This window comes from Pinus tabuliformis, chromosome 5_1 (genome assembly GCF_031772625.1).
Source record: "Pinus tabuliformis cultivar Carrire ecotype Pingquan chromosome 5_1, CPIR1, whole genome shotgun sequence".
Taxonomy (NCBI): Eukaryota; Viridiplantae; Streptophyta; class Pinopsida; order Pinales; family Pinaceae; genus Pinus; species Pinus tabuliformis.
Genome location: NC_142305.1, coordinates 626,784,568 through 626,796,690, shown reverse-complemented (window position 1 = coordinate 626,796,690; position 12,123 = coordinate 626,784,568). Strand labels below are relative to the sequence as shown.

Here is a 12,123-nt window from a genome sequence, read left to right as displayed (position 1 = left end):
AGGAAATGTATGATAAGTTAATTGGGATGTACGAAGTCAACAACTTGAGTCACATTCTTTCTTTGAAGAATCAACTCAAGGACATGAAGATGAATAAGGGAGAGACTATGCAGTCATACTTCATGAGGATATCTCAACTCAAGGATCAATTGTTGTCTGTCAGAGAAGTTACTTTTGATAGAGAGCTAGTGCTAATTACACTTGGAGGTCTTCAACCTATTTGGGAGACATTTATTACAACTATTAGTAACAATGATAGGTTCCCAATATTTGATGAGCTCATTGGCAAGTGCACTCAAGAAGAAACCAGGATGATCTCTAGAGGGAGAATTCAAAAACATGAAGAAGGGGAGCCCACTGCATTTGCTACTCAAGACAAGAAGAGGAAAGGAAGAGGAGGGCCATCTAATTCAAGAAGGTCTGCACCAACACCCAAGGAATCTAATAGAAAAATTAAAAGGGATGTGTCTCAAACTGAATGCTACAATTGTCACAAGCTTAGTCACCTTACCCGAGATTGTTCGGAGAAGAGAAATGCCCCCAGGTCTAACTATAACAACAATCATGGTTACAACAACTACAGGTCTAATGATAGAAGAAGAAGAAGTGCTCCTGTTGATCGTGATGAAGGCCATCGTCCTCAAAAGGGATCAAGGAACTCAAGGTAAAGAAATAATGCAACTACTACTCAATCTAAATATTTTCTTATTTCTGCTCTTTCTAGTTCCTCCCCTCCGGATTCGCTTGATAGTTGGTTAGTAGATAGTGGGCCTCTCGACACTTAACTGGGTATTGTGAAGTCCTCTCAAACATGGTTGAGAGGGAGACAAATTTGAATATTATTCTTGGGGACAACTCTACTTATCGGTGAAGGAATATGGATCTATTTCTTTTAATTTGAACTATGGTCAAATCATATATCTTCATGATGTCTTATATGTGTCGAGATTGAAGAACCTTGTCTCAATTTCTGCCATGGAATACAAGGTTTCAAGATTGCATTCATCAATGGAAATGTTTTTGCATGGTCAAGGAGATCTAGTATGAAAGATTCCTTCACTCTTGGGTCTAGAAATGAAGGCCTATATAAAGTTTGTGGGAGCCCTATGCAAGCCCTAGTACATGATACCTCTCATCAATGTGAGTTGTGGCATCGAAGATTTGCTCATCTACACTATGATGATTTGCCTAAAGTGAGGAAGATGGCCTCTGGGATGCTTGAGGTTCAAACAAATCATGATGGGGTTTGTCCCGAATGTGAAAATGCAAAGAAGTCGAGGGGATCATTCCCTTCTAGTAGAAGCAAGACAAATGGGATACTACATCTCATACATTATGATCTATGTGGACCCGTGTCGATGTGATCTCTTGGTGGCTATCTATACTACATAATCTTTGTGGATGAGTTCTCCTGTAAGACATGGATATTTTTCTTGAAGCACAAGGACGAAGCATTTGATATATTCAAGGAATTCAAGGCACTGATACAGAAACAAACAAGAAAGAGAATCGAAGTCTTTACGTTTGATAATGGAGTTGAATTCATTTCAAATGAATTCATTGATTTTTGCAAGAAAGATGGACTCAAGGAGGATACTATCGTACCTTACAACCTCAAACAAAATGGAGTGGTTGAAAGGAAGAACAAGACCATCATGGCGGTTGTCTGAGCTATGTTAGATGATCAAAAGTTGCTAAAGTTTCTATGGGGTGAAGTTGCTAACACAGGGGTCTATGTTCAAAACAGGACTCCTCATCAAGCTTTGGGTGGCAGGACTCCTAGAGAAGTTTTTACAGGTGTGAAGCCCGATGTTGCACATTTGAGGATCTTTGGCAACCTTGTTTACTTTCATGTACCGAAGAACAAAAGGAACAAATTGGAAGCTTCTGGAAAGAAAGGTGTGTTTGTTGGTTACTGTGAAAATTCTAAAGCTTATAGAATATATGTACCTCGTCAAAGGAATATAGAGTTTAGCAAGGATGTAACAATTGACAAAGATGTTGCCCTTGGGAAAGCAAGGGACTCTCCTCCCCCTGCCAATGTGTAATGTTCCCAATTGTGTGAGCATGGGAGTCACTTAGGAATTTTGCCCAATTTTAGTTATATTAATTAAAAATGGGCAAATATTATTGGCGAAAGGTGGCTAGTATTATTTTATTGGAGAGTAGCATCAAATTATTATTTTATTAAAATGGAGGCAAAAGTAACTTAGTGGAAAATGGCCCCCACCAATAAAATAATATAAAAAAAAAGAATCTAAAAGCATGAGGAGAAATTAGAAAAGGAGATGGACTCATTTTGTGGATTATCTTTTGGCTATTACATTACATATTTCATCTTCTCTTGGAGTTGTTTAACACAAGGGCCAGAGTGTTGTTTAGCACCAGGAATTCCAAGCAGAATTCCACCATCATTTCAGAGAACTTCGAGTGTCTCCCTAGTGAGGCAATTTGGGGAGCTCAATTCAGAGCTTCCATTAGACATTAGCAGGAGTTTGCTCAGTAGTGCGTTTTTCTTGGGTGAGTACTTTTGTGGAGCACATTGTAGGAGACAGTGTGGGTTAGAGGCTCCGAGCTTTTGCAAGGAATTCTCTTATTATTAGACCAGAGTTTAAACAACTATTTGTCGGGCTGGATTGGGGGCTATTACCCAGATTTGATTTTTCTATCTTTTGGCAAGGGCGCAAAAGCTATTGACCATGTGCTGCACATGGGTTTAGAGAAGTGGATTTGGTAGAGATACGGGTTAGAGATATGAGGTATTCCTTATTGGAGAATTTAACTGGAGCTGGGAGAAATTTTCAGCAGTGGATTTGGGCATAATTCAGTAGTATCAATTCTGTGGGGCGTTTTCCAGCCAGATTGGGCAATTCGCACTTGTGGAGGGTCACCAGGGGTTAGTGGATTCATCCCAAACCTTTTATGGGCTTTGTGGGTTTATTGGGAGGAGTCTGGGGTTAATTTTACATAAATTTTTGAGCAATTTAGAGGGAAAAAACCCTAGTTCTATTCCTACAGTAGCAACATTAATTCTCTAGCCAGTGCACATATTTTGTTGGAGGCATTTCTAGCACTGGGGTCCATGATATTTTTCTAGGTTATTCTGTGTTTCTAGTGAGGAGGGTACCCACAAAGTTTCAACTCATTCCAAGCACTCTTCAAGGCAGATATCCCAGTTCCATTCAGCAATCAGCAGCAACATTTTCTGAGCAGGGCACAGTTTTGGTGGAGAACCTCTCTGACATTTGAGCATTGCACTCTCACCTGGGTTTTGCGTAGCTTGCAGTAGCAAACCCAAGTTTTACCTTTCTTATCATCTGATGTACTCAGTTCTTCGCATTAATAAAATGGATCAGTTATTCGCCCTATTTCTTGTGTTTTATAGACTGGTGCATGTGTGGTAAATTTTATTTGTTGTAGCTTAGTTCATGTATCTGTTATTTGTTGTAAATTTCAATTTGGGATATTATAGTGGTATCAGAGCATGACCTTGGCCAACTGTGGGGAAGCTAGAAAGATCATGGAAGTTTTAGACATGCATGCACAGTGATTGGTGAATTTATGGACACTCCAATGACGCAAAAGGGAAAGAGTACATAGGGGATCATGGAGGAGTTGGTGAGGCAAAACCAACAGGTTCTAGAGGGGATGCAACAAATGATGGGAATGTTGATACATAACCAACAGAGAATCCACGCACATACACGCGCAATCCAGCAGAAAAATACCCATGGCCAGCCTAGCTGACCTACCATGCCTCATTTTTTGGATGAACCAGAGAAGGAGAGGAAACCAAACACCTTTGCAGATTTGATGAGGTCCTTCATGGATAGGATTGATGAGTATGAGGTGTTGGACTCTAGGATTAGGAGGGCTCTCTCGTTTGAGGAGCATAGATCAGGCACTTGATCATCATATAGAGAAAGGGCAATTAAAGGGTGAGACTAGGAAGCGCTTATGCTAGTGGAGACCTGGCTTTAGATATCAGGAGCCTGAGGAGGTGGAGCATGAAGCTGATGGTGCGCAGGAGGAGCATGTAGATGTACCCGGAGTGGCACAGGAGTCACCCTTGTTGGAGATTCCTTTGATAGCTCTAGTTGACACCTTGGTGGAGACAGTTGAGCATTCACCTGTAAAGCCATCCATTGAGGAGGTATTCGTTGATGAGGCACCCAGAGTTGTGACAGAGTTTCCAGATGATGACCGTCTATATCAGGTTGATGAGGTGTTAGCAGACACGGAGGTATCCACTGTTGATGAGGTACTAGGAGACATATCCACCATTGATGAGGTGCTTGGAGACACAAAGGGGTCAAGAGCTATGACCGAATTTACAGATGATAGTCGCCCACAACAATTTCATTAGTTCCAAGTCGACCTTCTAGCATTGAAAACGAAGGCCACGACAATACAAGAGGTCATTCTATAGCAAAACGAGGAGCTGGAGGGCATGAGAACGGTGTTGCCGAGTCAGCGGCCAAACTGACTCACGTTAGGGAACGATTGGATTCCCTAATGGTATAGCTAGGGTACACAATGGAGTATCAAAGCAACCCTCTTCAGACATACATAGATGGGGCTTGTAGCACTAGTAGGTTGCCTCTACATGTTGGAGAGGGAGAGGCAGAGTCAACTCGCCAGGTTTTATGTGTTGACTAGGATGGTGAGATGAGGTGACATGAGTTGAACAGGGTGCAACATTCGCAGGATGGAGGGCTTGTTCTGTGTATGGGAGTTCATGCATTTGATTCCTCTCTTGGGGTTGGATGGCAAGAGATTCTGAGTTAGTACCCAATGGAGTGGGCTAGGATTATGGAGATGGTAGTAGACCAACGTGAAGCATAGCAAGAGCTTCCAGACATTCGGGATACCGGAAGCCCAGACTGGCACTGGGATCCAGGTGGGACTACCTATCGTTTACCAAATATGTCGGTTGACTATGACATTGGTGGTATAGTTGACCTAGCAGTTGAGTGCACGCATTCGCTAGGGGAGTTTCAGTCAGCACCAGTGGCTAGTCAGTTTATGGGAAGAGCCCTTTGATTGTCTTCATATGGTGGTTGTACACAGGATCAGAGGATGATCAACATACTCTGGCAAGAGTTTGTCGGAGGTGGCATTAGCAAGCTACCAAACAATGTCTTGTATGGATTTGAGGATTTTCCATGGCTGTAGGGGGCACTATGGGGTCACTGCCACTGGCACTTAGGGATGTTTTCCTATTAGATCTCTCAGGGAGGATTAGGAGAGGAGGTCCACACATCAGGGGTAGTGGTAGTGAGTTAGGGGAGACGATGATGCAGGAATGATGCAAGTTAATGCCCACTGACTCAGTTTTATACCATGGCATCCAGGGGAGTATCAGGGTATGCAGTTATGCGCAGCCATATACAGAGGAGCACGAAGATGCACGGTGGTGCGCAGTGGTGTAGGAGGAGCGGCTCACATTGCAGTGCATTTCCTCGTAGTGTGACGAACACATCGATACAGGAGGGATGTCAATTGATCTCGGATGATGCGACAACATTTAGTAAGGTCCAACAGTGCACAAAGATTTGCAACTGGGTGTAGTTGTATACTAGGGGGCACGAGGATACAGTAGTGTGTGGGGTTGCATTGCGGACTGGGAGAGTGCTACTAGCAGCAGTGTTTTTAAAACCGGAACCGGTGACCGAACCGGTCCACCTAGCTAACCGGTTTACCGACCGGAACCGGTCTAACCGGGACTGGTTTGGTCTAAACGAACCGGTTTTTAAAAAATACATTAAATAATTAATTTTTAATGAAAAAAAACTATTTTTAAGATGTAAAACCATGATTCCAAGCCAATAGAGACAAAATATGCAAAGTTTGCTCATTTATATACCATGCAAAGGTGAATATATCAAAATGGCACCGAGTGCAATACATATCATCGACAAAATAGCAAAATACATAAGAAATGAGGCTCTAAATGGCCTATAGAGTCCAAAAACCATGCTGCAAGCTATGAGGCCATTGGCCTACTACAAGTCTACAGTGTACACATGATCAATCATCAAGATCATCACCACTACTAGACACATGATCATCATCAGGAGCTACATAGACATCATCTGGTTCAGAGTCTGAGGATGCCTCTGCCTCATCTGCAACATCAGTATCAATGCCACCAATGACAATAGAAGTGGACCTAGTGGAAGCACGAGTTTGTCGACCTGCACGACTAGTGCCTTCCATTGGTTCCTTGCCTTTCCTTGATGCCGCTACTGATCCTGGTTCTGATGCCGCCACATAATCTGCCTCATCCTCCGCTAAAGCCATGTCGATATCAAAATCAGCCTCAAACACAGGATCTTCAGTCTCCTCCACCCATTCTGATGTTGGATCAATATCGTCCAACACAATGGGATCTAGATCAGGTGATTTGCTCATCATTTGGTTCCTCCTCAGTCGAAGGTTGTATTGCACAAAAACAAGATCATTTAACCGTTTTTGTTCCAAACGGTTTCTCTTCTTCGTGTGTATGCGCTCAAAAACAGACCAATTGCGCTCACAACCTGAAGCACTGCAAGTTTGACTGAGGACTCTAATTGCAAACCTTTGCAATTGAGGACACTGGCCACCAAATGACTCCCACCAATGTGCTGCAAAGAAAAAGACAATAATTAGTAACTTAGTTTATAATTTGAATTGTAAAGAACGTAAACAATTTTAACTTGAAATGAAAAACAAAATGGAAATTGGAATTGCTTACCTGGTTGGTCCACATCTCTTGCCATCTTTGCCAAGTTTTTGCCAAAAGTACCACTTGCTTGATTGAAAATAGTAAGCTGTCTATGTATATCCAACTGGTCTACATGGTTAGGGACCATGCGCTCCAAGCAATCAATCAATCCAGCTCTGACCTCCCCATCATGCTGATCTCCTAGCCGATTTTTATAGTGATACCTTGGGTTCAAAAAATACCCGGCTGCATGTATAGGACGATGGAGTTGATTGTTCCATCTGTTATCAATGATCTCCCATATACGGCCATATTTAGCTAACCTGTCATTGTAAGCTGCCCGTATCTGCTCCTTTGCCTGATCCATAGCTTCATAAATGTAGCCCATGGCCAATCTTTCCCCATCCACCAACCTTAGCACCTTAACAAGGGGCTCGGTAATTTTCACAAGCTCTACAGACCTTTTCCAAAAATAAGTGTCTAACACTTTCTTTTTGGTGTCTTTTCCATCTGGTCTACGAGCCCACCGAGATTCAGACCATTCATCAGAGGAAAACATTTTCTGCAAGTTTCTATGTTGACCATTGAGACATTGCAACGTGAGGAAGTGAGTTGCAAATCTCGTAATTGCAGGCCTAACAAGCTCTTTGCCTCCAGTGTGTTTCCTCATTAGGCTCAATACCCATGAGTGGTTGTAAATGTATTTCGTAATGCACTTGGCATGCTCTACAGTGTTTTTTACCCACTCCACCTTGCCTATATCCTCAAGCATGAGGTCTATGCAATGTGCAGCACATGGAGTCCAAAATATGGTCTTATATTTGGCCTCAAGCATCTTTCCAGCAAGAACATAGTTTGAGGCATTATCAGTGATGACCTGCACAACATGCTGCTCCCCAACTTCCTGAATAATGTTATCCAAAAGCTCAAATAGAAGGCTTGCATCCTTTACCCTATCAGATGCATCAACTGATTTCAAAAACATGGTTCCTTGAGGGCAAGAAACAAGGAAATTAATGATAGTGCGGTTCTTTCCATCGGTCCATCCATCTGACATAATGGAACAACCTGTTTTGACCCATGACTCTCTAAACTCAGTCAAATACTCATCAATGGAAGATATCTCTTTTTGCAAAAGAGCTCCCCTCAAGTCATGCATACTAGGGCCTTTGAAGCCCTTTCCTGCAGCTATAACAGAGTCCCACATAGCTTGGTAATAAGGTGAGCGAGCAGCATTAAATGGGATATCTGAATCATACCACCATCTAGCAATGTATTGGTGAGAAGTTTCTTTGCATTGTTTTTTCCAATGCTGATCCAAAGTGGGTTGAGAACTTGGCTGGGAGGAAGTGGGATTAGATTTAGAAGAAGCAATGGTGGCAGAAGATGAGAAATAACTTTGGATGTTTTGTCTCTTTGGTCCTCTTGATGGTTGGCCAACTCCAACAGAAGGATGAACATAGTGAAAGGGGTCATTGGTGGAAGGGATAGAAGTGGAGTCTTGAATCTCAGAATCATCATACCCACTCTCTTTCATGGCTTCTAATAATTCCCTCTTCCTTGCAATTTCATCTTGGATGGCCTTCTCCCTAGCCTTATCCTCATAAAATTTTTCAAGCTTGGCAATGTATTCTGCCCTAATAGGACCTAACAGTGCATTTGGTGCATCACATGGCTTTACTTGGCCTCTTACCCCAGCCAAGTGTTGTTTCAACCTAAGAATACCCCCACCTCCAATAGATTTATGGCATAATTTGCATATCATTTTTCCCTCAACTACATCACAATGAGCCCATGCACTGTCCTTTCCTTTTGGAGCCATGTTTGCTTGAAATAATAACAATTTGCAAATAAATCTGCCATTTAAAAAAAAAATTGCAGCTAAGGAACATGGAAAACCAATGATAAATGTAGGAAAAAAAATGCACATGCAAGCTAAAAAATTTGATAGCATAGAGCTAGAGAGTTCATAGGCTTAGCATAGATGATAGATCATTGAAATGAGAAGTTTATAGCACAAAAAAATTAATTCATGGACAGCAGACCCAAATGAGGAATTATCAAGTGCAAATCCTTACCTGGAAATGCAAAGTAGCTCCCTTAGCCTCCTCTTGATGATGGCAACTCCACTGACAGCTACACACTATCTCCAAAATAGCTCCAACTCCAACTCCAAGATGACTACTTCAGCAAAAACTCCACTCTCCAAGCTCACAAACAAACTCACAAACACTCACAAACACTCCAAATCAGTTGTGTGAGACAAATGAGGGTGAGAGGGGTGTCTTATAGCAATTGTGAGGGTCTTTTTGGAGGGAAAATCCCTTTCCCTCACCCCCAAAAACCCTAAACCGCCCTCAGCTGCAAAAAACCGTCCGCTTTTTACCTTTACCGGCGGCCTGTCCCTAAACCGGCCGGTTTAGGACGGAACCGGCCGGTTAGCAAAAAACCGGCCGGTTAGGACCTAAACCGGCCGGTTTTGACCGGTTAGGTCTAAAATCTGGGCAAGTTAGGGTGCTGACTGGGTTTTTTCACCGGTTCTGACCGGTGAGCCTCCTAACCGGCCGGTTAGGCCGGTAACCGGTCAGACCGGAACGGTTTTGAAAACTATGACTAGCAGGGAGATTCCTTGACAAGGAGGTCAGGCATGCCAGTGAGATGGGCATACCCAGGTTTGGAGAGCAGGATGGTCATAGGGTTGGTTGTGAGCATCCACACGGGTTCTTGATCATACCCATCGGAACCCATGCATCTTCCACTTGTTGGCACCACGTGTAGTTGAGGGGAGCCTTGTTGTGTCCGATCCAGACCCATAGTGTGCATAGTAGGACTTGGGGAATTTTCCTGAGACGACGCTATGAGGTTCAATGCCTCAAGGGCACAATAGATATTCTCCATTGGAGGACCAGGGTCAGTGCATGGGTTGATAGCCACTGGCTAAGGGATGAGGTGATCTTCTGCAGGGGTGGCATACCGTTCATCACTGAGCCTACACCCGGGGAGTTGGTCACAGGGGAGACATGTGGCACTCTTTCCGCAGGGCATGTCAGGATCTTGCATGAGCAGGGGATACCATGTACGATTGAGGCAATTTTCCAGTGGGTGTTCGGGCTCCAAACATTGTATTGACACATTATCGAGAGGGCGGATGGCAGACTTAGTGGTGATGGTTAGTAGGACTAGGACAGATCCGCATACACTGAGTCAATTGCAAGTATCGAATACCCATCTAATGGTTGCATTCAGGGTGTAGCTAGTTGGCAGATGTGGTTTCCAGCTATCATCGGTACTACACAGTTGCAAGCACATGGCAATTTAGCATGCATCAAATTAGTTCATGATATATGGAGCCTAAATATTGATTACATGCAGGGACTAGAGCAAGGCACAAATGGATTCCAATAGTTGTCAGAGTTATGCCATAGCAACTCTGACTATGTGATCAAGGGATTCAATTGGTTGATAGATCACTTTGTCTCGTGATGAGTGGAGTCATGGCAGAAAGTGGTCTAGTTCACTCTTGGGTTGACACATGGGGGTTCGTGGAGGTCTTCATTGTATGACGAGGCAGGATTTCCTTGTCGCTACACAGGTTCAATGTTAGCTTTGGATGGGCAGGCTTTGGCATCATGGAGATGCTTGGGCAAGATGTATTTGGCCTTTATTGGTATTTCACCATCAAGTTCTACGAGAGGAGGATACAATATGCACACGATGGGCAAACAGTTATAATCAGAGTGGCGCAACATCGACATGGTGGCATATTTTTTAGATTAGCATGGGACTTTGGTATCAAGGGATTGATTTATCATAGGTCGGTGCACGGATTCAGGGTGACTCAGTGGCACATTTGGGACCTCGATATTGTTTGTAGGGACAATTTGGGCTAGCAAAGAGAGGGAGTGCTTGTTCGAGCATTGCTTGAGGACAAGCAATTTTTGGCAAGGAGAACTGTAATGTCCCCAATTTTGTGAGCATGGGAGTCACTAAGCAATTTTGCCCAATTTTAGTAATATTAATTAAAAATGGGCAAGTATTATTGTAGAAAGGTGGCTAGTATTATTTTATTGCAGAATAGCGGAAAATTATTATTTTATAAAAATGGCAACAAAAGTAACTTAGTGGAAAATGGCCCCCACCAATAAAATAATATTAAAAAAGGGAGTCTAGAAGAATGAGGAGAAATTATAAAAGGAGATGGACTCACTTTGTGGATTACCTTTTGGCTATTACACTTCATATTTCATCTTCTCTTGGAGTTGTTTAGCACAAAGGCCAAAGTGTTGTTTAGCACCACAAATTCTAAGTGGAATTCCACCCTCATTTCGGAGAACTTCGAGTGTCTCCCTAGTGAGGCAATTTGGGGAGCTCAATTCAGATCTTCCATTGGACATCATTGCAGGAGTTTGCTCAGCAGTGCATTTTTTTTGTGCGCAGAAGTACATTTGTTGAGTACATTGTGGGAGCAAGCGTGGGTTAGAGGCTCCAAGATTTTGCAGGTAATTCTCTTATTGTTAGACCAGAGTTTAGATAGTTAATCCCAGGGCTAGATTGGAGGCTATTATGTAGATCGATTTTTCTATCTTTGCAAGAGCGCAGAAGCTATTGACCATGTGCTACACACGGGTTTAGAGAAGTGGAGTCGAGAGAGATAAGGGTTGGAGATAGGAGGTATTTCTTAGTGGAGAATTTTACTGGAGCTGGGAGAAATTTTCTGCGGTGGATTTGGGCATAATTCAATAGTATCAATTCTGGGGGGCGTTTTCTAGCCAGATTGGGCAATTCGCACTTGTGGAGGGTCACCGAGGGTCGGTGGATTCAACCCAAATTCTATTCCAGCAACCCCAATTCTATTCCAGCAGTAGCAGCAGTAATTCTCTGGCTAGTGCACATATTTTGTGGAAAGCATTTCTAGCATTGGGGTCTGTGATATTTTTCTGGGTTATTCTAGGTTTCTAGTGAGGAGGCCACCCACAGAGTTTCAGCTCATTCCAAGCACTCTTCAGGGCAAATATTTCAGTTCCATTTAGTAATTAGCATCAACATTTTTTGGGCAAGGCACAGTTTTGGTGGAGAACCTCTTCAGCATTTGAGCATTGTACTCTCACCTGGGTTTTGCATAGCTTGCAGTAGCAAGCCCAGGTTCTACCTTTCTTATCATCTGATGTACTCAGTTCTCCACATTAATAAAATGGATCAGTTATTCTCCCAATTTCTTGTGTTTTATTGACTAGTGCATGTGTGGTGTTGACCACTACGTATCAACGACCCATAGCAGTACACCCCTTTTTTCACAAAAGGGATAGCATCTGATCGATATGTCTGTGTCATCTAGCAATCATCATTAGCTTGATTGTTATGTTATAATGTAAACCCATTCTGCATATATGTGATGTAAATAATCTCAACAGATCTGT

The 12,123-nt window shown here is 42.8% G+C and overlaps 2 protein-coding genes across 2 annotated transcripts in view; both read right to left on the bottom strand.

Moving 5' to 3' along the window:
* Window positions 1-12,123, bottom strand: part of LOC149166499 (uncharacterized) — a 555,184-nt gene that overhangs the window by 137,948 nt on the left and 405,113 nt on the right. The gene's annotated exons all lie outside the window — the stretch shown is intronic.
* LOC149166500 (uncharacterized) lies at window positions 5,733-7,376 on the bottom strand. The gene is made up of 2 exons (XM_089431355.1): window positions 6,737-7,376; window positions 5,733-6,626 (listed from the first exon to the last, which is right to left on the bottom strand). The coding sequence occupies exons 1-2, from the start codon at window positions 7,374-7,376 to the stop codon at window positions 6,031-6,033; spliced, it is 1,236 nt and encodes a 411-aa protein (XP_089287481.1). The 3' UTR covers window positions 5,733-6,030.